The sequence below is a fragment of the Gavialis gangeticus genome, unplaced genomic scaffold (genome assembly GCF_001723915.1).
Source record: "Gavialis gangeticus isolate Ggan-Ray unplaced genomic scaffold, GavGan_comp1, whole genome shotgun sequence".
NCBI classification, from domain to species: domain Eukaryota; kingdom Metazoa; phylum Chordata; order Crocodylia; family Gavialidae; genus Gavialis; species Gavialis gangeticus.
This window is the reverse complement of record NW_017728997.1, coordinates 12,583,387-12,610,620: the sequence shown is the minus strand read 5'-3', so window position 1 is coordinate 12,610,620 and position 27,234 is coordinate 12,583,387. Positions and strand designations below refer to the sequence as shown.

The window sequence follows — 27,234 nt, the reverse complement described above, 5'->3', positions numbered from 1 at the left end:
TATCAGCCTGAGGGCTGCTGTTCAGACCCAAAATTGGTTAAGGCTTTATCCCAGTGACCTTTCTAATTTGATATACTTTTAGTTACCCTGAAAGTATTTGTGCAGTATCAGCGCTTTCAACCTCATTGGTCCTAAATTCCTGCAGTTTTACAGAGCTGAGGTTTTATTAGGATATATGTTGTTTTAAAAAAAAAAACACCCACCCTTGTCCTACTAATAACTGTAGTGCTAGCTGAGTAGCTGTCTTCAGTGTTAATACCTTCATTAGCCGGGTAGCTTTGGAAGGTCTGTAATCGCACCCATCTGTCAGCATGCAGAGCTGGGCATACTCTGCAAAAAACTGGCCATTAATACATGCTCTAATTTATGAATGAATTTGTTTTGGCCATGCCTATCCCCCATTTATGTCCACCTTCTGCAGACTTTCATGAGATCGAGTTTAACTAGCGTGGAAGCTTGTGGAAAATAAATCTTTAAACTCCCATTGGTATTCAAGACAAAATAGCTGCATGGCTGTTCTCTGACCACTCACAGCTCACCAATACTGCTCAAAAAGCGAATATCAAAGACTCAACCCGTACAGTTATTTTTATAAAAGCACATAAGGTTCCTTTTATACGCTCAGGGAAGGTCTGCTATGAGAAAAAAGAAGCTAAATTCAACAAATCCATTATTTGTAATGAATGACTCAGTAAGTATAATCCAGTCTGGGTTTTCCAGCTAGAAAAGCAGTGCAAATGTTAGTGCATTTTCATTTATGAAAACAACATAAAACCGAATTCAATCAAACGTAGGCAAAAGGACTCGAACTCTGCCAATACCAATACAGCCATGAAATTTCAAGTGGTCATTAACAGACTTCTCAACACTGTATAACGGCTCGGAATAAATAAACATAAACACTAAAGGAAAAATATCATTTCAAAGAAAGCTTGTCATTAGTTAAGGTCAGTTTAGTACCCACTTGTGAATTGCGGGGTTTCTAAATCATGCCGATAAGCTTTCATAATTTAGCTTTTGCCTCTTTTTCTGATTCCAGACATATTGAAGAAGTAATTAAGCTTCTATATGCAGAAGAATATATTACATGCTCAATTCATCAATTTGTTGGCCATCTCACAGCTCATTTTGATTACAGTGGCATTGTTGTACCAAAATATCTCAAAATCTATCATGTCAAGATTATCCATGATGTAATTCATAGTAGCAACTAGGGACTTGTTTACAAAAGCTGAACATTTCTTTGATTTTTAATGCAAAATTGGATTTGTCTTACATCACAGAACATGGATACAACACTTTTAATACATCAGTAATTACCTTGTAGAGTGCCAGTTGGCTTATTTAACCTAAGCTTCTAAAAACATTTCCTTCCATGAAGACTTTAAGCCAAGGCCATTTGGGGTTACATTTTGAGAAGTGGAGGGTGGAGGTCTATATGCCAGACAGGTGTAATATTATTATGGTTGTTTGTACTTTTGCAGTGCCAAAGCAAAGACCTGTTGTAGCAGATGCCGAACAAATAGGGGGAAAAAAATCCCTACCCCCAATAGCTTATAATATAATACAAGAGGCAACCGGTAGATACAAAAAAACAAATAGGAGAGAAACAGAAAAGCACATGGGAGACTGCAAGGGAACAATGAGACAATTCTGGTCAACATGAATATACTTATGCATATACTTGTGCTTATAATTATAATTGTGCTTGTACACTGAGTACATGAATGAACAACCTCCTAGGATGGTACAGAATTAACTTATGAATACATGTACGTGCTATATGCATCCAATCGCAGGAATTGCATTTATATATATTTGCAATCTCCTGGCACTTGGTACACCCAGGTCTGCTACCAGCTGGTGGAGATTTAACAGTCGGTGTAGCTACTCCTACAGGAGGTTTTCTCCAATACTGCATATAGAAACTCTGGAGCCTGAAGGAATTTGGGTCAATACTTCCCTCCACACTTCACAACTTAGTTAGGTCTTTAGTTCTTTTCTACAACCAGATCTGTGACAATTGTGGGGACAGGTCTATGCATAAGTACAATTTTTAAACAAAGGAGCTTTATAGCTCCAGCCACGCATAAAAATTGCAGGGATGCTTTTAGTAGATGGATGGCTCCCTTGATCATTCATTGAATAGTGAATAGTAGTTTTAAAGGTGGCCGTGCTGGATTGTGCCCTTCACACACCACATGACAGAGATTCTGATTTAGCAAATGACGGTTGTGAATAATTTCCAGACTGTGAATCGTTCCGTGGAAGTTTATGAAACGACTCCTCTGCTTAAAATGACCTGGTAGCTTTAGTGCTTTGTACTGGGAGCTCATATTACTATATCCATTGCAAATTAAGCAATTTGCAATGTTTAGGGGAAAACGGACGAAAACCGAAAATGTATTTATAGTCTAGTGATCTTACAGTGCTACCTATAAAAGTACAAAAATAGAAACATGGAGCTTGCACTAGACTTAGAAATATACCCTTTCACAGCAACAGAAACAGTTTTAAGACTCTGACAGAATAAATGTTGATTGAGGTCTGACCATAGGTGCCGACTTTTATTGTTGCTGGGGGGGAGGCCTACGATGACACCCCCCCAGCGGGACGGCAGCAGAAGAGCAGGGGCGGACGTGGGCTTCCCACTGTGGGCTCAGAGCTCCCTGCCCTCCCCCTGGAGCCCCAAGCCAGCTGCACTGCTATGGCGAGGTGCCCCCTGCCCACCTGGCAGCAAGTGGGCCACAACTCCACACTGCTGCTGGGAGGGCAGGGGGCACCTCTCCATGGCAGTGCAGGGCTTCCAGGGAGAGGGAAGCAGGGCAGGGAGCCTCAAAACTGCGGTGAGCAGCCCACATACACCTCCAAATCTGGGGGGCATGTGTCCCCCCACATGTCCTCTCCAGGGGGTGCACAGCAGCAGGGAGACAGCACCCCCCCCATCCCCTGGATGAGCCGCCCATGGCTCTGTCCTGCTTCTTGCCATGGCCCTGGGCCCCATGCACCATGGGGGTCTCAAGCTGCACCCCTGCATAGATGTATATGCAGGCAGCAGGGGCAGCTGCTCTCTACCACTTCTGGGGGCTATATTCTGGCCCATATTCATGTGTGCATGTGCACACATGCATATGGCACCCCCTGCATCTTGCTCCCCATAGCCTCTTGCAGGCTGGGACTCAGCCAGCCTGCAACGAGGAACCTGCCATTTCATTTTTTTTTTCCTGTGGTGAACAAAAAACCCGGATCCCTGCACAACACTGGGAATCTGGGACAAATGCTGTCCCAGAGTCATGCAACCCAGGACCCAGACTTGATATTCCCATTTCAGAACTGTCCCACCCAATTTGGGGCAGGCCTCTTCCCGAGGAGGGCCAGGGCCCTTGGGCCCCCATGTACTCAGCGCCGATGGGTCTGACCATTATTTCTTTACCTATGATCTTCAATCTGTAATCTTGTGCTGTGTCTGTGGACACGAAGGTATGTTTTTACTGAGAGATAATGAATGAATTCCTGTTTGCTGACTTTAAAAAAAAAGACATAATGAAGACAAGACACAATGATTATACATGAGGTACACTAGGCAAGGTCAGCCACTTGCAGAACATATGATAGTGCTGACTTCACATACCTATGTCGCAGCAAAAACCTCAAGTATTTTGCGACCAGTCAGGATTTTGCAGTGAGATAGCTGGCACGTGGTGCTCACTCGTCTAAAAAGAAACCGGGTTTCTGTCAGTGCCAGTGTCCAATGCCTTCGCTTTGAATTATGAAGGTGATAGTCTATGGAGGCAAGATTGTCACTTGGTGGGCAAGAGGAACAAGAGACCTGTTTATTCTGGGCTTGCACCATTCAATGCACTGAATTTGCCTCTGTTCTCAGAAGAAGCTGTTGCAAGTTAAGTGAACCGATTGCACAAGAAGGGTTATGAAGTCCATCTCACTGTCCTTGCTAATGCCCTGCAGCCAGCACCATATTTCCTAGCACTTTCCTGTTCGGCTTCACAGTAATGCGAAGCCTGAACAAGGCACAAGGATTGTCACTGTAAATTGAACCTGTCAGCCAGTGAGAATGCTCAGGGCCTGTCACCTGCTTACCGTAAAAATATTTTCCAAAGCACAGAAAGCTCTAACCATCCCATTAATAATGTGTTTCTATGGCTAAAATGACTTCCGATCAGCTCAAGGGGCCAGTTGTATCTGACTATAGCACCATTGTCATTCAGGGAGTTGCAGCAGGTCGGACTTTGCCCCCAAATCTCTGTGCTTTCAGATAATCAAAAAACAACAGGCCAACAATGAAATAATGAAGACCTGCCATTCTTCTTCATAAACATCTGCCCAGTGAAATTTTTTGTGCATTTTTATTAGGCAGCAGGACACAACAGGTAGGGTATTGCTGGAGGAAGAGGATGTTTCGAGAATGTGTTATGAGGCATTAGGTCAGCTGCAGATGACTTCAGCTACCTGAGAAGTATAATAACCAAACCAGTTAGGCAGGGTTATTGCTATTAGAAAGGACAAAAATATGTATTTGCTGGGTGTTCTCGACACAAAGCTGACCTCGGTGGCAGGCAGCCATATTGGTCAACCCGCCCAGACTCACTAGGTGAGCAGATGCAGTCAGAGAAATCCCCTGATGCTATGAGAAGCCATAAATGGTGGATCCAACTGCTCCTGGAGTACAATGGGATTTCATATTGCTGCCCTTATAGGCCTATACCTACCCACCCAACTGCACCTAACCATCTCACCCCAAGACAGGTAAACAGCCACAGTGGGGGATAAAATACTACATGAAAAGGAATGTAGTAAATTAGCTCCCCCCCAGCACAAGGGGTGGGCAGGGGAATATTCCGACTCCCAGAGCATGTCTACACATGCATTTATGCATGCCTAAATTTAATGTGCATTAGCTTAATGTGTTTTGAGCATGTTTAGACAGACATCTACACATGCAGGTGTTAAAGTGCATTAGCGCTGTATGTGGACTGACTTGGGAATAACTTTAGTTCCAAGCCAGTCCACGCACACCACCTTAAGGCACTTTAATGCATCTATACATACGTTAATGAGCTTTAACTATTAGAGCCTAAATTTGATAACCTGCATTTGCAGGTATTAAATTTGGGTGTGTTTAACCCAAAATTGCCATTTTTAAAGCTCATTAAGGATTCACACACCCTAATGTGCCTTACATTTAAGCTAATGCACCTATAAGCATCTTGTGTAGATGCACAGAATCACTATCTATTCCCTGCTTTGCTCCTGGAGCAGTGAGGCTATGTGCTGCCTCTTACATCAGACTAATCTAATTCCCAGGGCATGTCCACCCTGTCAGAGAGTTATTGAGAGGCCTACCAGGAAAGCACATCCTGCCTCCTCACATCTACTCAGCAAGTGTCCTATTCTGAAGAAATATCATATGGCCAGTCTTAGCACCATGCTGGTTGTGCCCAAGAAAGGAGACAGAATGGCGCTGGGCCAGCGTGAGGTGGTGTGGGGGGCAGCTGTGTTTTCATGGCGCTGTTCCCAACCACTGTCTGATGCAACATGAACTTGCCCTTGGGCAAATAGGCACAGCAAAATGACAGTGTGGGGAGGGGACCAGCATCGCTGTCATCTAGTATGCAGTGGCTTTAACATGGGCTTTCCCACAACCTGGACAAGCTCAGCAGGGTACTTGTGTCTCTTTTCCACCTCATAGTTGCACCTTCATTTGGCAGCATAGGCATGTACCCAAAGATGAGGACTTAGGTGAGTGATTTTATACACAATGTCAAACCTGAGAGACTCAAATGCAGGCCAGAATCTGTGCTAAGTCTCCTAGGAGAGAAATTTAGCCCTCCGTCCTGTTATTCTTACTACTGATGGGTCTTCACAACCAGTGGATGCACACACAACTGAGAAGTGTTTTGAGCCAATATTCTTTTATTCTACTTATGCCAGGCTGAGATGTGGGTGGCCAGGTCTGGGGCCACTCAAGGCACTGACCAGGACAGGGATCAGAGGTTGCACTGGGTCAGGAAGGCTGGACATTGGTCTAAGACTGATGTTCAGGGATGAGCTGAAGCCAAGAGATTAAACAGAGAGCAAAGCCAAGGAGCAAGCCAAAGGAGGCAGCAAAGCAGTCTTGGGACATGTTGCCCCATTGCCCAGACACTTCCTGTTCCAACTCAGGGGTTTATATGGGGGAAGTGAAGAGTCGGCTGACGCTAGCCAGCCACTTCAGTGACAGGGAGTGTGTGGAGGGCTTGGTCTTGCTGGAGGCTTTTGGTCAGGCTTGACCAACCTAAGTGATCATGTGTAGGGTGGCAGGCCGAAGACCCAGGTTTGAGGCTTTTCTTTGACAGCTTATGACATTTCTTCCCACTGCATGGTTGGAACAACCTAATTAAAATACTCCAAGGCCCTCCTCACCCCTCCTTTATAAAATCCTTGAAATCCATGTGTTTGGTGAAGCATGCTGCACTGTTCACACGCATCTCTGTTTTTTCCCTTGAATGTTCATTTCTGTTAGCAGCAATTCTGTACCTTGTTCGACAACCCCTACCGAGTATGGATGGAGGTGGGCCCTAGCCCCATACCGCAGATCTAAGCCTCCTTGGAACAGTCTAAACCTGAATCCAGATCAGAATTTCTCCCAGCATTAGGCCCTCTAATTATAAAACACCTTGTGTATTGATAGCGCCATAAAAACAGTTATAACAATATAATGACTCCAGCTAAAAATCAAACGTTTCCCTGCAGGCAAAAAAAGCATGTACTAGGCTAAAAAAATGTCATGTACATATTATGGAAGATTATTTCCCACTGAGCTTGACTGATAATGCTTAATTATTTTACTGCACTGTGGAAATAAGGAAGATATTGTTGTTTATTTATTTAGAGGACTCCCTTCTACCAAGGAGCATCAACACTGAGCAAATTACAGACAATGTGTATGCAAAAAAAGCACGGGAGGGCTGATGTTCATAACTGATTACTAACTGATACATTATGCATGCTCTGTGATGCCTTATAAATGCATCACAGATATATATAATTAATTCACTTTCCTTTTATGGAGTGCTTTGCTCTACAGCTATGTTTCAGGCAACTAATTCAGTCAAAATGTCATATTCAGGCTTTTTACGCCGGAGACCAGCCCTGCAGTGTGCAACCGAGTCCTCACTCGACCCAGCTTCCTGGAGGAAAGTCTGAGCAGGCAGTGGATTTCACTGTGCACTTATTAGGGGGCTGGTCCGGTACCTGTGGAAGTTAATGAGCACCTTCTAGCTTCTTCATTACAAGTTGGATCAGGCCATCACTGGGGTTTGTTGGTTTGTAACACACGTGTTTGCAGAGCAGAAAGCAGTAATTGCGCCTCTTGGGTGTTCTCTTGACTGACTTCCACCATCATAAGGGAGATGGCATGTAATTACCCCTTTGGTTTAGCCTGGTCACTTCCTGGTATGTAATGGTTTGTGTAAGCAAATGTTTCCATAACAGCAGCAGAATTAGACCAATTCATCAGAGATGGGTGATTTATTCCCTCTGTTACAAGAAAACACCACTGGAATAATGTCGTTAGGCCACCCAAAAACCTCCCTGTGCCCAGATCCTCTTCATGTTACAGTTCATCTCTTGTCTCTCCCTATTTTCCCCTATCCGTTCACTTTATTAATGAATTATTGTTAATGAAAAATTAACATTGCATGGAGGCATTTTTCTTCTTTGATGGCACTCCAGTTCTCAACCCTGGCCTGAAATGTGCCTGTGAATATTTATGAGCAGTTTCCTATTGTCTTTCCAAAAAGTATAATTATGCTGCAGTTCACTGCCATTTCATTAAAAATATAACAATAAGATTAAGCATTCACTAGGCCATCTAGACGCAGTTCACATAGGGTCTAAATAACACGGCTAAACTGCACAAATATTTTATCAGCCTCTTCTAGTATCGTTTCTCAAAAAAGACTGGATTCAGTTCAAAACTAAACCCAGAACCAGCAGTATCAGGACTGCTCAGTCCATATGAGATCTTATTTTCCTTGAGCTCTGTTTTTCAGGATCACAGATTTAATCATTAACATCACAGATCATTTTATATCTCTGTGTGTGATCACTGTCACATTTCCAGTAGTCTCACTTACGGTTGGAAGATCATTAGTGGGTTTGTTTTAGGTGACACACACTGTTTACTTAAGTGCAGCGTTGAACATCTGTGCAACCACAGACATCGGCTAAGTACAGGGAGTCAAAAATCCCAAGGCTGAATTGATTCAATCTTTGCATGTTAGTCTAAGATGTGTAGATTGAACTGATAAGCAAGTGAGCAGACATTCACTTTTGGTTCCAGAAATGCAGCCACATGCCTGCAGTGGCCCAGGCCAGAAGCCAGGGGGTGCTGGAGCACACCTTCCTGCTCAGTTGGAGCAGAAAGCTTGGGCCAAGACTAGCCAGACCACCCTGTAAGAGGGGAGTGTTGTGGGGAGGTGCAAAGAATGCTGGGATGCTGAGGGACTGTGAGTTAACTTGAATCTGGAGGGGGTCTGGGACAGAAGTTCAATAACCCAATTTAATCTAAATCAGTTAAGTCTGATACTACATCCATCCAGGTTTATCTTAAACTGGTTTGGGCCATTTTGAAAACGGTCTATGTGCACTGAATTTCTGGGTCATGTTCAGACAAGCGTGGCTGCAGCGCCTCATACTGCATGTTCAGTTGGTCTCCATGCTACAAGGGAGCACCACAGATGGGTTGTTTTTGACGCCTGGATATCCAGGGATCAAAAAAACCTGCAAAAAAAAGGAGCAGAGCAGCGTGCACCACCCAAAGCCAGAACCTGGCCAGCCAGAGCCACACTCTGTGGCTGGCCAGGGTCCATGTGACAGGATCCCCACTGTTGCAACCTCAGGAGGCCCCCAGGACCCCAGTTAAGACTGCTGAGCCCATCCCAGTGCTGGCCCCAGACTTCCCTACCCCACCCAGGGTAACTTGCGATGCGCCAGCACTTATGTGGCACACCTTGTACTGCCGCTAGTTGTCCCTGGGGACCCAAATGTCCATGTACATCTGGACACGGCCCGTTGTTTTACATATTTGAACTGGTTTATGTTTAATTTCTGTCCCTAGCCATAAAGGCAGTGTGTACTGGCATTGATTTGTACACGCTAGCTTATCTTAGCAGTATGTAGGTTGTGTGTTGTTTTGCACATAACTACCATGATTTCCAAAAAAACCAGGGTGACATTCTGGGCCTGTTAAAGTGAATAGCAAAATGCCATTGACTTCAAATCAATCACACTGATCAATCAAATTCATTGATTTTGCCCACATTCTTTTATTATTTAACATTTATCCTTTCTTCATGCCCCAGATAGCTAAAAAAAAAAAAAAAAGTCTCGAGACCTGGAGACTTGCTGTGAATTTTGTTCCGTGAATATTTCCAGATCTCTGTGTTGAGAAGTTTTTACTAAAATATTAAATATGAGACAACTATCAAAGGCAGGCATGCGTCAATCATGTTTGAGACGAGTGGAAGATGGAAAATATAGACACAAAAGCCAGGGCTGGGTTGTGCGATATTAGCAAGTGATAAACGTACTAGAACAAGATTTAAGATATGGAAACGCACATTTTTTGAGTGGCCAGGGACTGATACATTATGTGGAGGGGGTAAAAAGCATAAGAGGTGCAGTGCTTTCATTCTGGAGCCTGGCACTGTATGTTAGCTTCACTCTTCATTAAAACTAAAAACACTCAGTAAATCTCATCAGATGAAATTCTGGCCCCGTTGAAGGTCTTCTATTGTCTGAAGTAGAGCTAGGATTTCTCCCATTAAATCTATGGCAAAGCTCTTCTTGTGGCACGCTCATTATCCCTGCCCGGTCCAGAATTTTACCTCACATGAACCAAAGCCAAAGTAAAAGTTTGCATGAAGCATTAGAAACCAAGCTGCTGAATTACGCAGCTCTGGCTTCAGCAATATAGTAGCTCAACATTTGGTGGTGCAACAAGAGGCTGTCCTTAAAAATGTTTGGGATTTTGCCTTTGGGACTAGACAGAATAACTGCCGTAGTTCCTTCAATATACTGGGCGCATCTGCATGTTCATTAATACGCCTTAGGTACTGCGCATTAGTTTTGTACTTCTTTAATAAAGTACTAAGTGTACAGTACCTCTAGGCACATGGTTATTTAGTGATGCTTACCACGCGTTAGCCTAATAACGCTGTGCAGTAGGCTATTCGCACGGTTTTTGCTGTGACACACTAGTGCACGGTGTTATTACGCTAATGCAAAGTAAGCATCTCGTGTAGATGTACCCACTGTGAACAAGATGCAATGTTAAGGGTTCTGCCAGTTGGGGCACCTTGATGACACAAGCAGCACCCAAATACCATGCACTAATGGAAATAAAGATGTGCTTTCATTTCAGAACGGGTGGGATGCCTCGATTGCATCCCTTAGTGATGCCCTTCCCTTTGAGTCGGTCCTCTACCTATTCTTTCAGTGGTGTTGAGGTAGGCAAGACGGTGCTGGTGGCTGTGAAGTCATGCGGCAGGGAGCACTGGACTCAGTTCACCTTTGGTGTAACACGACCATTATCACCAGCTCGGTTATGTTTTTGATACAATCTGTAAAACAAGGGCCGAGGCTACTCAACTGGACGCATCCCATTTAGATAACTACACTTCCCTGCAGACACTGAAAAACACTGAATTCATTTCTTTCGATCCCAAACGCCATGCAGCAGCAGTGCTGTTCCCTGGTATATTTTCCTCATTCCTCCCCAGAAGTGGCTGCCCTTTTCAGTATAGCATAAGTAGTCTCAGGAGAAAAGCAGTCTTTTATAAGTGTAGAAGAGTCAAGTGGTGGGCAGTATTTCCCTTTAAGAAAAAAAGCACCCTGAACATCCCCTTTGATAAAAGTTATTTCCTAGGAAAACTTTGTTCTCTAAACAATGATAGGCCATTAAGGAAGCACAGCACCCCACTCCGCGTCAAGGCAGGGTGGGGATTACAAAAACACCAAAGTAATTAAGGAGCACAAGCCACAGCAAAAGGCAATGCCACCTGCTCCTGTAGCTCTCAGTAACATTTCCCCCCAGATTGCTTCCCGGATTTATATTTAATTTTTACCATTTGTACAACGTAATCCATCTACACAAGTGTTCTTTCAAGTAAGTCTGGATACACAAAAGGCTTTTAAAAGCTGTCGGGCTTTTAAGGATACCACAACCTGCAATCTGCTGCAGGGGTTCAAGCTAAGCCCTCTTGACCAACCTGGAAGCGTGTTCTTCAAAGTTGCAATTTCTAAAAATGAAAAGGAAATTCTTTTTGAGATGGGAGCTTGGTTTTGATCCAACTTGAAAACTCGGTTCAGATTAGTTCGTCGGTTTTTTCTATGTTGGTGTTCCAGAAAAGTATCCACCTCTAAAGGTCTACAAGCCAACCTGGGAGCTCAGGTTAATACAGCTGACAAGGTGCAACCTTCTGCAGTGTTTGGATTCCTTCAGGATCCTAAAAGCCCATGCAGTGGCCTTTAAAAGAAAAGATTTCCCCTCTCCCTCCCCGCAGGTTCTCAGGTTTTTTATTTTTCTTTCAATAGCCAATGCAAATTTGCCTTGCTCCACAGCAGACCACCTCCTTCACCATGGAGATGACACCGGCTGAGTGAAGCAGGCTGAATGCATTTCCAGGGTGCCCTATAGCTATATGTCTAACCAATGTTCATTCCTGACAATATGCAGTATCGGGGGGGATGAGGACGTTAATATAACCAGCCCTTTCCCTTTACAGCCCTGCCTAGAGTGAACTTGATGAGATCCAGAAATTCTTCACAAACCCAAGCAGTTTTACACTCCGCCACCAGTCCGTGGGCTCATCTTTATTCAGTCTTAAGCATGTATTTCCAATGTAACTGTGTGTTGAACTGCTTTGCTGGAGTTAAGCATGCACTGAAGTAATGCACTGTGTTTCCTGGACAAGGAAGATTTATTTTTCATTACTGGCATTGCCATTACTTAGGATCCTGCGCTAGCTGCTGTATCAACACAGAACAAATGGATGCCCCAGAGAGTCTAAGGAGACGAGGAACAGATGGCTAAAGATGAGCGGGCACAGGGGTAGAAGAAACAATTTGGGGAAAATAACTGTGAAAACATAATGCGATTCAGGCAAATTGTATTGTTGCACATGCACAAATTGGAGATGCAGCAGTTAAGTGGCTCAGCCACAGTAATGCAGAAAGTCAAAGGCTGAGCTGGGTTAGGAAGGCCTCAGGCATTCCTGGCTCCCAGTCCACTGCTCACAACTGTAGACAGCACTGCGGCTGTTGCTGTTACTCTGGCAGAAAGCACGGGAAATACTCTGCTCTAGGGCATTTGTAGGCTTGCTCACCATTTTCTAACCATGTTCACTGATTCACATCACACAGTTCGAATCAAATTTCAGTTCCAGTTAAGGGTTAATAGACGATCATTGCCCATCAGGGAGGTTTTCCTGCATTTCTGCACGTTAGGGCTACGCACCGGTGCTCGCTTGCTATACCTTGTGGTGGGACCAAGCAACAACAAGCCCTAGATACTGTATATATTGCTGTATATACATGTTAATTAATACAGTTGCCTAGTTCAGACTGCCCGAGTCTGCATTAACTTTAATCCTCGTTTGATGAGGATTAGTTATTTTGGATCAGAGCCAATTTTAATTCAGACTACAGATGTCCACGTGTATATAGTGACGGCTATAGTCCAGGTTAAACCTAGAAAACCGTAACGTCTGTAGTTATCACTTTTGCAGCTTGATAACTCTTCAAAACTGGGCAGCTTAAGTGCTTTTCCACTAAGGAGTCCTTTCATGCTATTGAATTTACACCTTACTTACGGATCTTCACATTTACAGTTGACGGCAGTTGTTTTTCCAGCCAATCTAACCTGCCTAAGAATTTATTTCAATGTGGCATACCATATTCTTCAGACACTGGATGCACGTCACTACTCTTGATGCTGAATATAGCACAAAACAGCCAGAGTCCTAGTCAAAAAAGCAGTCTATTTTGCTCTGTTGGTTAAATTTTCTGCTGTCATGGAAGTCAAGATTCAAGCTCCCAGAGATATTGGAAAGATTAGAAAGTTCTAAAAATACACTAATATGTTTGGCCTCCCTTTAATGACTGGACAATTTTTTAAAATTAAATTAATAAAGTAAACATGAATCTGAGGCAATTACAGAGATCTGAGCCATCATTTGCTAAATTGTCATCAATGATTGCAGTAGGCTTTTATTTTAAACATGGGGAAATATTGGTCTCTCCAGTATCACCAGCAATCTGTTATCAAAGGCTACAAAGTATTACGCTGCATGAGCATTAGATTGATGTCTCTAAAATTGAGTTAGATTGAATTAAAGCAGATAGCTTGCTGAACTCCCAGCAGAAAACATCCTCTACTTCTACTAGGCAGTGTTATTCAACCTGAAATCTTTTGTTTTGTATTTTTATTCCTTAACTTATCAGCCTGTACATCTCCCAGAATAAATTGTATCTCAGTATCTAGTTTTGAAATATATAATGCTCGAGATGCTGTATTCTTTCATTCCAGCCTTCTCCTCCTCCTAGGATTGTCGCGTCCCCAGTCCTGCTATTTGCTTTGCACCCCATGACATTATAATACAATAAGAGAAACTGTTTGTCTCATTCAATTCTCTGAGATTTTGGTTTTTAAGGGATAGGTGAGCACAGGGTTACAGATACTCCTATTCCAGTTTGTATCAATTTTTACAGAAGTGAAACCATCTAAAAGGTTTTAGCTACCCCTGTGCTATTTCCGTTGGCTCAAGTGGCAAGAGTCTCTCACTGGGAGTTTGAACTTTCCTTTAATCTAATCCATTTAGAAAATGACTCTCAATTTATTGAATAAAGTAGAGAAAATTGATATCTTTTCATTAGGCTGACAAAGTCTTTTTCACTGCTGGCATCTGAAATGTGTTCTCTATTTAAATTTTATTTATATCAATCTGCTCTAGTGGGAGCTAGATTAAAATGGAATGCCTTACACTTACACGGCAACTTTCCCATTACTGCAGAGATTGCCATACTGGTTTGCAAGCTACCTCTCTGCCCGTTACTTTCTGGAGTAACTTGATACCTATGATCAGGAGGAGGCATATTTTAATATTTTCTTTTCCCTGTGTAAAAACAAAATGCCTTTACTCTATCGAAGGTATAAAGTGGTAGATTGCTGCTTGTAGCTTTACAGTAGCAAACTGAGAATCAATTTTGGATGCCTGTTATGTAACGTGTCCTCTCAAAACAGTTGTAAAAAGAAACCAAAACATATAATAATGCTTTGCCCTTCTGTAAGGCTCATGTTTTCACGAGCTCTTTGCAAACTTTAATTAAGTCTCATTGTGTTCGGTGACTGAGGCATTTTTAAAAGCAATTTCCTAAACTGTGGCACAAGAAAGTTAAGGGAAATTATGCCTGCAATTGCTTGCAGTTTTTTATGCTTCCCATCAAATAGCAAGAATAAATCTAAGTACTTTTGGATCTGTCTTCCAGACCTCCTCCTGTACACCCCTTGCTACTCACTGCTGTGACTTGGTGGCTAAACACAAAGCCAAGAGCAGCAATAAATTTCATAGCAACTTGCAAAACTGGGCAATGCTTTGTTGCCAGCTTTGACAAAAAGACCCTGTGGGTGTGTCTACATGTGTGCATTTACTGCGCAGTAACCAAAATTACTGCGCAGTATAGGCACACATCTACATGTGCACATGCATAGTGCACAGTAAATACGGCAACTTATGCTGGCTTGAGGGTAAATTTGGTACCTGCTTCATGCAGGTATCAAATTTATGCCCAATTAGTTGCTGTGCGGTAACCCGCTTTACTTAGTCTTTAGTCCCAAGTCAGTCCACGCAGCATTAATGCACTTTAATGCCTACATGTGTAGACACGAGCCTATTCCTGCTTACTGCACAGTAACTTACTGCACAGTAAATTTAAACCAGAATAAATGCACGTGTAGACACACCCTGTATCTCTTTTTCAAACATGGGCTGAATACAAGTCATACCTGATTACATTTAGGGTTTCTACTGAAAGAAATGTAACCCCTGGTATTTTTGTATGCTTTTGACCTCAAACTAGATAATTTTGTGGTGTTCTCTGTGTCTTTTCTGCCTTGAGGGAATGTATTTGATCATGAAATTCAAAGTGGAAATAATATTCTTTACTTGTTATTTTTATAGTAATAGTCATTAGAAACGACAGCCATTCATGTACCAAGACCCAATAGTGGAGGTGCTATGCAAATACGAAACAAAGAGATGTTCCCTGCCCCAAACAGCTTACAGTTTAAGGTTTTTCACAAACAATATCCATTCTCCAACCAACAGTGTTCATTATGTGGTTACATGTTTTTTTTAACTTTCCATAAAGGATTTCTTTTCCTTTGGGGGAAAAAAAAAATCAGAAATGAACTATTTCCATCTTAACAAAAGAAAAAAAAGATAAGGCAGCAAAAGCCAAGGCTCCTTGTGTATCATAACTGATTTCACTCCATACCCCCAACAGCTAAAGGCTCTGAAAAATTAGTCTTGCATGAAAAACAGCTGTGTTTGATGTATTCCCCAGATGCTGGCAAAGAACACAGCGAGAAACATGCAAGAGCATGTTGAGCTTCTAGTTCAGCATGATGTGAACATCCAAAATCCATGACGTTGTTCTGTGCCTGGTGACTAAAGTTAAAACCTAAATCTGTGACTCTAATTGTGACCTCAGTAGTCAGTACAGTGGAAATGCAGGGGCTCCCCAAAACTCGTGAAGCCTGAAATATAGAGGACAAGCATCTTAATTTTAATAGTTCTCTCTCTCTCACATACATGCACACAAACACTTGAACAGATGTCTGAGTGGGGCAGGCTAAACAGTGTCAACCTGCATTCTCTTGCTTGGATAACTTGCTCCGACGAATATAGCAAGTCGCAGTCAGAGTTAACTAGTAAACCCCCTTGGTTCATCACAAAGCAAAAGCTGCCTCTTTGAAGTGAGTTGTGAGAGTACAACTTGGAAATCAAGCAGAAGAGTAAAGACCGGCAAGCACCCAGAAGACAAGCTGCCATCAAGAGTAGCAGACTTCCAGCGGGACCTAAAGCATCGCAATTTGGCACCGAAAGTCTCTGCAACAATGTGCCATTGAGTAAAAAATTCAGAGATGCAACATATAAATATTTAGCTGTATAACAACACTTTTGGAAGCTGTGGGTAGCAGAGTATGGGAAGAGCTATTCCTTACGCCTTTATAGCAGTCTCTTAACTCCTAAGTTTTATTACAAGACTCTTGGGGGGTGGGGTTGGAAGCAGTTTGACCCACATGGTAGTACTGGAAGTAGTAACAATACTTCATTATTATCTCTCTACTGTCCTTTTCAATTAGGAACCTGTCCACCACACTTCAGATGAGACTAGAAATAGAAGAACTTTCCTAAAATCACCACCCACCCTGGGGAGGGTTAATTATTATTGGGAAGATATCCAGTGAAGCTTTGGAGAACTTGTCTAAACCCGAGTAGGTGCCAGTGGTGGAAGTGGGGCAGGGTGAGCTGGGCACCAGCCCCAGGCACAAATGTAATGGGGGCACCAGCAGAATCCCATAGCCCTCTACACCACCCACTGCCACTCAGCATCATCTCTGCCCAGGACGCGAGAAGTGCTAGCTATGCCTCTGGTGAGGGATGTCCACTTTTTGGTGCCTCTTGAAAGCATTTTTTTCACAGTGTTTCAGACTTGCCCCTTAACAGGTAGCGATATAGCACCCAGTATCAAGCAAGCACCTCTTTTTTTCTGGGTCTCTTGCCCTCCTCTCCCATATGAAGTAGCAATTACTCTCTCTCCATTTGAAATCATATCACTGAGATTTTTTTTCTCACATGTAGCAATTAGTGTGGGTCCCTTTCTTCATTTTCTTTTTTTTTTAATGCGTCTAGGGATAAATATTTCTGTAGTTATTGTTCCAGTTACTACTGGTGTGGGCATTCACTCCATGCATGTTTTCTGGCCGGGCGGAGAGCATTTTGTTCATTTTTTTTCCCACCGTTAGTAACATTCGTAAGCTATCTGAGAATGATAGGCTAATAGCATCGTTAGGCTACCTCATAAACACATGTATAAGGAAGCTTTCAATTTGGTATGTAAAGACAGCTGATGTGCTGTCTGATAAATATTTGCAATAATCTGCAAGAGGAAAGATGAATGATACCATGGATAACTTAAGTAATTTTTTCCAACTCTTCAGTGCCTTTCTTCAGACCTGGAGGCATACAAGGACCAGATGCCTGTTTCCTGCGTTGCAAGAAAACATGGCAACTGAAAGCCCCGTCCTTCGTGGAATAGTTATTCTTTGGACAGGCGATTCCACATTCAGGACTTGGCACTGCTTTCTCATCTGGGTGATAGAAGACCAGATTAGTGTGGCCAAACATGTTGCTTAACATGCTCTGGAATGGAAAAGGACCTGGGATCCTTCAGCTACCATTAGGAATTACATTCTAGACCAGGAGGAATTTTAGGAACAATAATACAGGAAGTTCTCGATTAATTCATATGTAGATTATTCACAGGATTGCAATGGACAGTGTAAACCAGCATTGTTGTTTTGCAGATTTTTTTATTAACAGCTCTGTACAGAAATCAGTTTAACTTTTGGAGAAGTGGCATTGTTTTGTCTTGGATTATTTAAATTCATTACTATGATTAGCAGGATAATTTTTTATGGCCTAGCCAGCCTCTTCCATTTGGATATATTAATATGCTCCTTTAGATGTCATGTGCACACGGGCGCAGGATGTGCATATGCAGACATGCACGCGCGCGCGCGCACACACACACAGGGTCCTATTTGTTAGCCGGCTGCAAAGGAAGCTTGGTCAGAAAGGCGAGGAATCATTAAGAAGAGCAGGGAATTAGGTAGGAGGCTGTCAGAAGAATGCAGAGTTACTGAAGGCTGACCCTGCTGGCAGTAGTTCATTTTTCATGTGCCTCCTTGGAAAACCAGTGACAAAATGCTGCATTGCAATGGCACTGGAAAAAGGCAATTTCCCCCTTGGAGGTGAAATCAGATTGTCCCTTTTCCCAGCGATCAAGAAGTGGAGCAGTAGGGCTGGAAGATTGGGTGGTTTGGAGGCGGCATACATAGGGACAATAGAGCCATGCGGCTGGCATAGCTCTGTAGAGGTGGCTGTGATGAGCAAACTTCTGAAGATCTGGGTCAGACCGTCCCGACCTCTTCAAAAGGGAGGGGAATTCATGCAAATCAAAATGTATTGAAAACTTTTGTGTTCACACAGGTCCCAGCCACCTCCAGCCCAGCCAGAGCCTTCTCGAACTCGCTCAGCATCTGCCTGCCTTCCACTAACATATCCCTGAAGCCTCCAATTCATGTTTTCTGGCTCTCACCATAACCCTAATTTCCTAACACCATCCTCTTCCATTCCTGGCAGACATTGCCTGGGCTGGGTGGCAGTCAAGTCTGGCATTTTCCTTAATATTCTAATCAAATCTTCCTCATTTTACTGGGTTTTCTTCTGGATCAGAGATGCGCTGGATTATCTTTTTCCCCACAAGCCCATCATCTCTGGCCTTGGAGCCCTCTGTCAAGGACAAGAAATGCAGCTGGGTCTAGTATAGGAGGCAAAATGTTGTCTGATCTTCGGTGGTGCATCAACGAAGGAGGCCCATTAGAGCTCAATGAGAGGGAAAAGACAGTTATTCAAATATTTCTTATGTCTAATAATGTTTTAAATAGTTTGAGTTTGGGGGTTAGGTTTTGGTCTGTTTATTTTTCTCAGTGGTAACAGATACACAGCTGCATCTCTGTGGTATGGCATTAAACCAACTAGTTTGGACATTTGGTTATAAAACACCCGTGTAAGCATAAACCGGACTCCGTATTTTGCATCCAAAATGATCTGATATGGCCGTAGCTTACGAGTATCTCCTAAAACCTTCTAAGCTAAATTAACCTCACATTTTAAACATATGCTATGCACGGACACAGACTTAAACATTTACCACTGTCATGCTGGGAGGCAGCAGTGAGTTAAATATCTGTACTTCTTATGAAGGGTTTTGATGCTTAAGCATTATGAGTGCAACCAAGAAATTAATTCTTGCCAGGGGAAAAAAAAAACGGAGGATGGAACAACTCATGCACCAACTACTTTTAATTTGCAAGGTCAGCTAAACCTTATCAAAATCCATAGGCCAAAAATGTCATTAAGATACAGTTAAGGTTAGACACAGATACCAACTCCCAGGCAAAAACCTTCATTAAGATACACTCAAGGTTGTAAATACATCCACATCAATTAACACCAGACAACATTAGAGCACTATGGTTATTAAAGATGATAAACATTCGGAAATTGAAAGTTAAGGTTAAAGTCAATAAAACAAATATATGAATGATAGGAAATACTTCTAAGTCTGGCCCCATAACACTGCTCACTGTCCGTGGCTCTTTGCTTGATGTTCTTGAGTCATAACAGGGTCTTCTAGTCCCTCTGCGGTTTGATCGGGGAATGAATGTGTAGCATTTATACAGCATCTGAAGGCGGTACAGGAAGGGATAAGACATGAGGTATTTCTGAAGAGGTGCCTGCATTTGGCTCAGGGGGTGATTTGGGCCATGTGATGGGAAAGGAAGTCTCGTCGATCTATGTCTTTAGTAACTGGTTGCAATTCCAGAACAAACCATATCCAACATCCTTCAACTTCAGCCCTGGGACAGGTACATCCCTCTGGTTCCGTCTCTTTTCAATAGGACTCATTTAGTTGCTATTGGAAAATACTGATAATGATACATGGAGGTTGGGTATGAGGAATTATATGTAGATGTAATAAGCAGACCATAAGCATTGAGGTGGAATCCAATTATTCTATCCATTACTGCTGTATTTTGTACCTAATGAACTGCCGTTTTATAGGAATGCTGATAAATGCTAAACACACTGAAAACAAATGATACACCTATGGGCCCTGGACAGCTACACATAAAAAATAGAGCAGCAGCTGGAGTGGTAGAATTCTTCTATGATGGGAAATTGCATTTCATGTCAGACTATTAACCGCAGTCTTGGGACATAATAGAAAACAGGTGCCATACAGGCTATGAGCCTATGCAAAGCAATATTATGTCACCAAAAATGTCTCCTAATAGGAGATGCAGTACAAATAATGGCTTCATAACCATTACATTAGATCTGGAGGACTTGTAATGGAAACTCATCCTCTTCCGTGGGATTTTGGCATATCATAGTTTGACTGAACCAGGCGTCTCACTGTGATGCACCCGGATGAAGTTATCAATCTTGTCCATTCCTTTTTAGCTTCGATAGTGATCGGGAAATGGTGGTGTGAGATGGAGCCGTGCCTAGAGGGGGAAGAGTGTAAGACGCTGCCTGATAATTCTGGATGGATGTGTGCAACCGGCAATAAGATCAAGACCACCAGAGTAAGTCCTGTTTCCAGTCATACACCTTTAACAGGGAAGGGGCTCGCTTGCTCTTGCAACAAACACCTGTGGCATTTTCGAGCCACTGCGGCAACTGGAAAGCACATTGCTTTCCAGGAGTCATCACTTGTGTTCACTACTTAATTCATCCCAAGGCTCAGGATCCTCAGCTAACCTCTGGTGTTCAGACTGGCATCCCGGCCCTACTGAATCATCGTGTCCCTTTCTTAATATCATTGCCTTCAAGAAGTAGCTTGGAGTCCCGTCAGCAGACTTGTTTGGGGAAAGACAAGAACAAAGGAGTGAACAGACCTCCTGGGTCATCCGCTTCAGTCCTCAGCCACTGCAGGCTAGCACATCACATCATCCCACCGACTCCCCTTGCCCCCGTGTCCCACTTGCCCTCTTCCTCTAAGAGGCTGCAGTAGCTGCGCTGTCCCGTGGTCCCCTCTACTTCTCTCCTCCCTGTCTCCAGCCTACAGAGAGAAGTCTGCTCTGCCCCAGGGTCTCGCCTTGAGGATGATGATTTCAGCCCATTGGCTTCCCTTCAAAAGCCTTATGGCTTTTGAACTATATTGCTCCTCTCTATAGGGTCTTACCCTGAGATGAACATGCAAGCAGTTTCCCCAAGCGATATCCTCCAGGACAGTTCTTGTTGGCCTCCAGGGAGGTCACCAAGTTTAAATAAATCATTCAAATAGACACATAAGCAACTTTCCCTGCAAGAAAAGTCAATGAGTGCCTTAAAAAGGTCTGCTGCAAGTCAGCCTCCCACACCCAGGGCAACCAAGGAAGCAGAGGGGGACACGGTGGCTCTCTGCATCACAATTTCTTCCTCCAGCTATTTGCAGGGTGACATAGGTAAGAGCTACCCCATGCTTGCAACTTGCCTGTTTGTAACGGAAATAGCACTTGGATATAGCAAATCACTGTAGGGGAGAATGAAAACACCATTTGCATACTATTTTTCAGAGCACTAACTTTTTCCCCAGTGAATCAGAAATTTCAGAAAGGGGAAAGTGATATTAAAGGGATATTAAAAATTCACAAGCAATATGCAGATGGATTTTAAAACTTTGTCATTTACATATTTAAAAAAACCTAGCACAAAAACAACACTAATAACATAACGCCTCTGGAATCCTGAAGTCTGTCTTGCAGATCATAATTTGGGAAATTAATTAGGTTTTATATGAATTTGTTATGTCCTCAACTCTATCATCCAGTATCATATGAACCAGTGGTGAGTAATAATATTGCTAGAAACGTAGCTGTTCCATTCATATTCAGATGTATGATCTAATCTACTCAGTATGCATTACTGTATTTCATTTAAATTAAATACCTACAGAGGTGAGTGTTCAGAAATGAAAAAAATACTTCTGTCATTTGCCCATAGGCATTATTTTAATTAGTTAGTGTGGGATATCTTTTAGTGCTACTTCCAGTAGCATTTTGCTTTGTTTCTTTACAATATTGTTACTCAACACAATTTGGTAAAGCCTCAGTGGTATGATATGCTTAGCAACTCTCTTAAATCTTCTAAACATAAATCCTGCATATCTTTTGGGATTATTGAAACTTTGCATAAATTCCCTCCACTGAGCCTTATTCAGCAAAAAAAAAACCCAAAACAACCCATCAGAATAGGATTTTTGTATAGTATAAAGCTCAGTGTCATTTTAGAATATATAAGCAAAAGATACACTATAGTAATATATTGTCCAAGACCAGCTGAGTGAGGGTTGCATGCTGTCATATCCCATGTGTATTTGTTTGCATATATTCCAAAGTGTGCACACCAAAAGAATCATCACAAGCTGGACAGGTGTATCCATGATGGTTAGCAAAAAGCCTAGCATAGGTCATTGTGGGTCCTAAACAGTTTTGCTGCAGATCCACTCTGTACGCAAAAGAGCACGTTGGGAGGGAGTGCAAGACAGCTGGTGGTCTGACCATGAAAACATCCACCATTGTATTAGGTAGGATTAAAGTATGGAAATAAAGGTTTTGCTTTAGAGAAGAAAAAACATTTTTTTTTTTTTTGTTTCTACTAGGAAAGAAGGAATTTCCCCCCTAATACATTATCCACAGACGTTTACTCCTTCCTCTGTAGTGGCCGCTACTGGGTGCGTCTACACAAAATGCTTTACTGCGCATCAGTCTAACCTAATATGCAGTAAACCGTCACTGTCTACACATGCGCAGGACTTACTGCACAGTAAATTAGGCTAATGCGCCACTTAGTAATACCAGGAAATACAGGTACCAAATTAATGCCACATTAGGTACTGCACAGTAATGCATGCATAGACACTGGAGCAGGAGGTCCCTTGCTGTTTGGCCAAGCCTTGATGCAGGGGAGGAGCTGCGCTGGTGCAGAGGCAACTGTCCGCCCGCCATATGGGGATCGAGACCTGCCCTGATATGGCCAAGAGAGCTGTCCCAGTGGCTGGTATTGCTGCATCCCAGCCATGTGGAGCTTGGGTCAGGACACTGCCTGCCAGCCATGTGGGGATCGGGAGGGTCCCAATTCCCCAAAGTCCGGATCAGGAGGGTCCCAATTCTGCAAAGAAAATTCAGGCACATTAACTGCATGTGTAGACACACCCCCTGAGCACTGTCTATGCCAAGATACTGGACTAGCTGGACCACTGTACTGACCACTATGGTAAAGCTTATGCTCCTTCTTTTTGCATGCATAGTTGACTTTATCCCTTTCACTTTTACCATGGTTTAGTAATTAAAGTCTTCAAGCCCAAGACTTAAAGGACTGTTGACAGTTGACTTATTGATAGTCTGTTGATAGAGCGGTTGACTGAACATTGGAGAGAAATCATTTCTAATTGAGGTTTTGGTCTTGCTTTACTCTCATTTTTCTCTCTCTCCACTCGCTCTAACATCAGCTTGAGTTTGACAGGTTATTTGGAAAGTTTTTAAGCTCTCCTCTTCCTTCGCCCGAGGATCGGGGGCCTTGCTATCAGGTCACATGGTAAAATGGTGGAATTCTAGTTAGGCAGATGGTGGGGGGTGCGAGGTGAAAATTGCCCTCCTTCCTCAGGGCCAGTGAGCAGGGCTGCTGTTTTCTGGGCTGGAACACTAGCTAGAGACCCCCAGGACCCCTTAACATTGCAGCTTTCCATATCACCTTATGACCCAAGATCAGGGGTGGGCAAAATATGGCCCGTGGGCCGCATGCAGCCATTCTGTCTGGCCTGCAGGGCCCCTAAAAAGTTTAGAAACTTAATATTTATCTGCCCCCGGCTGCCTGTCATGCAGCCCTCGATGGCTTCCCAAAACCCAGTAAACGGCCCTCCACCCAAAATAATTGCCTGCCCCTACCTAAGACGCACCCAGAGTTGGTGGCTCACACCCTACTGCCATCAACCATGCTGTGCTGCAGTGTCCCCGTGATAAGTAATTCAGAGGGGGCCTTTAGTTTGCCATGCATACCAGGCGTGACCCCCACCCCATGTGCATGTGATGCAACAAATTGCCTGATGTTCACTATAATCTATGTTAATAATGCTGCTTTGCATTTGTATGATGCTCCTCACAGTGCTTTGCAAACGCACACCGAGTTCTTATCCTCCTTTTACAAATGGGGGAAACTTAAGTGCATTGCCCTTAAGTGTCTTGCCCATGGTTACCCTGCCATTCAGTGGGTGAACTGGGAATAAAACCCAGGTCTCCTGAGTCTGTCTCCCCCTCTCTATAACCAATAAAATGACACTTCACATCACTATCTTGAATCCAAGGCACCTTATTTTCATATCATCTCCTGACTACTAGGAGGGAAAGATCTGCTAACATTTCCCACTGGTTTGCCAAGTGATGCAACAGCACTTCGGCTGTGACGGTCTTTTGCACCTTGAATCCCACAGCATGTTCAGCTCTTTCACTGACGGGGCTGATAGTCGCAGCAGGAGAAAGAGAAAAGCATTCCCTTACCTCGTGTGAGAGACAGCCCAGCAGGGTTCATTTGTCAATGCTAAACCAGGAGAGCAGAAAATGGGACTTGAGTGCGTGTGTGTGTGGAAGGGAACGGTAAAAAAAAAACTTAGATTTTTTTAACTGTTTGAACAGGTTAATATGGTGGATCGTGTCTCTGATGACATTTCTATTTAGAGCACCGATGCCCTTTGCTTTTCTAGTAGCTGCCGTTCTAATTAAGAGGTCACTTTGAAGTAGTGCAAAGAGCACAAGACAGTAAATATCTCCGGTGAAGAGAGTTGCTGCTGCAGCTCATCATTCAGTCTGCTGTTTTGCTAATATTTTTTTCCTCCTGATCTAGCGACTGAGTCTATTCATGTCAAGGAAAGTTTTGCTACTGGCTTCACTGACGGAGGAAGTTTGGCCCCTTTGTTTATTCAGATGGGCAAACAAAAAGGGGGGTTTCCCAACCCCCCTCAAAGATGACTAAATATTTCAGCTCCTGGCAAGGCCTTCGTAATTCAGAGTCATAAAAGCCCTGAAAAGTAGCGGCTGTTCCCCTGCAGTATATGCCCACATTGTGGTGACAGGGCACCCTAGCAGGGACCTCTCTGACCACCCACTCCAGCTGCACCCTCAAACCCCCAGGATATGGCAGACAAACCCCGGGGACCTCTCCCTCCAAAGTTGCTTTCAAGCCCTCAGTCTCCAGCATCCTGGCATCTGTAGTTTGCTCAGCTAAATCAACTCTATAGTGTTTCTTATAAATAATAATCTCTCCACAGCCTATTATGCCCTTAGGAATGGATAAGCCATCTTCTCTCCAGAGGAAATACCTGCTCACAGTTCCTAGTAGTTTGCTGTCTCTTGTAATTTAGGCCGCCCATTACGTGGCTTTCTCTGTAAATCCACGCCACTCCAAAGGGCAGTCATTCAAGGGCTGTGGGAGAAGCTCTTTACTCCCGTGTGCTTTCACAAGCTGAACATATTGACTCCTTCATCTTCTCAGAGCATGATGGGCCAAGAATCAAGGCACCGAACGCAGAATGTGGACACATATAACAGTTGCACTGGCATTAGATTGTGCCATTATAAGAAGTCCTGCTATAACTGTTACATCTGTCTGCCCCTATAGCAGCAGAAGCAGAGTGAAACTATTGCAACTTGAACCCTGGTTTTATTAACAGTTAAAGTGATTTGTTCCATTTATCCAGGCATAGGAGCAGACAGCAGTAACAGTTACATTGGAATAGCCGATAGGCGCTCCTCAGTGGCAAGCGCTCCTTGGTTTAAAGCAGTTTAAAGATATGTCTGTCCACAGCCTCAAAGAGCTTCTTGGCAGAGCCGCATATCACCAGCAGGCTCGAATTGCAGCCCGTTTTTCATCTCATAATATATTGTATGTCATTGCTTGCAGATTCACCCAAGAACCTAACAGAGTCTTCTGGATGGATGCAATGAAAGCACCGCTGATTTAGAGGACAAAACATTAAAAGTTTAAACCATCTCAACATTTACAAGCCAAATGGATTTCTTATTTGCACTTTTGACTGTTTACCACATAATAACAGTGGCTTTACTGTCTGAAATAAAAATCTTCTGTGGAAGTAATGTCCCAGATTTTTGACAACAGAAATGGAAAAACAAACAACAACAAAAAACCCGAAGAAAATGGTACTTTTGGTAAAGTTTTCGTGACTACAAAGTATGGACGCAATCGGATCTACCGTTTATACTATTTAAAAGTATATATAAATATATAAATATATGATATTTTGAAATAAAGCCTCAATCTTCAAGAAACTGAATAGTACCACACTTTGCTGCAGCTGCTGTAGTATACATTTTTTTTGTAACGGCCTGGAAGACGCCTACCAGTTTCAGAGAGAAATATGGCAGTAAAAAGGGGAAAGCAAACCTGCTGCAGTCTGAGGACACCTAGAGCTAAGACGCCTACCGAGGCATCATCGGGAGCTTCCTTTCTTTTTTTCCAACGGGATATTGGAGGAATTGCATTCTTACTTTTTCTTGTATTCTGGAGGCTTTTTTCCCCCTTGTGCAATACTAGCATGCTGGCTTTGCTTACATAACCATACTTTATACTTAATTGATATATAACAGTGATGATTCTATCCTCTTCCAAGAAAATATTTTTAGAGCTATTAGATATTCCATGAAGAAGAGAAGGACACCTGTCAAGTAAAGTACAGTATGTATTCAGAGTTTCTTTGGCAGAGTTTGGGGGCTCCCTCCTTATTGAGGATGTTCTGTACGTGCAATGTCTACAGACTTTGTATAGCTGGTATAGACTATAGTAAAAACCCGATTACTAACTCCAGAGTTTTGCATTGTTTGCTCACTAATTCTTCAGAACAAGAGCTTCTTTTGGTTTTTAACAGTTGCTTCGAGAAGCGTCAGGTTTTGGCCTACAGCTTGATTCTTCCTAAAGGAGCAAGTTGCTATAGCTCGTAGCCCTTTCTACATACAAATTTGCAGTCGTTTCATTAAATGCGTTGAAACCTGGTTGGGCACTTTTATTTTGGTTTGGTTTATCCCTGCCACTAATCAGCTTAAGCTTAACTGAAATAAGGCAATCTTAAACTGAAATCATAAGTTTGGAACCAGTTAACAAAATTGTTTTAAATAACCACTTTTTGGTTAAATCGCTGCAGCTCTCTGTGTAGGCAGGCCCTCGCGAACAATGAGGATAGGAATAAAAAGCTAAGGGGAAAAGTGTGAAAGCCCACGTTGTGTTTGTGAATGTGAGGATCCCCATTGATCTTAGCAGGCGTATTTGGGCG

At 43.0% G+C, this 27,234-nt stretch overlaps 1 protein-coding gene across 1 annotated transcript in view; it reads left to right on the top strand.

The window, feature by feature from the left end:
- FAM19A1 (family with sequence similarity 19 member A1, C-C motif chemokine like) overlaps positions 1 to 26,766 on the top strand; it is a 388,227-nt gene extending 361,461 nt beyond the window's left edge. Inside the window, exons 4-5 of the mRNA XM_019504792.1 lie at positions 20,376 to 20,500; positions 25,851 to 26,766. Coding sequence (XP_019360337.1) covers positions 20,376 to 20,500; positions 25,851 to 25,868 — 143 coding nt within the window. The 3' untranslated portion in view covers positions 25,869 to 26,766. The remainder of the gene's footprint in view (positions 1 to 20,375; positions 20,501 to 25,850) is intronic.
- The last annotated feature ends 468 nt before the right edge of the window (positions 26,767 to 27,234 follow it).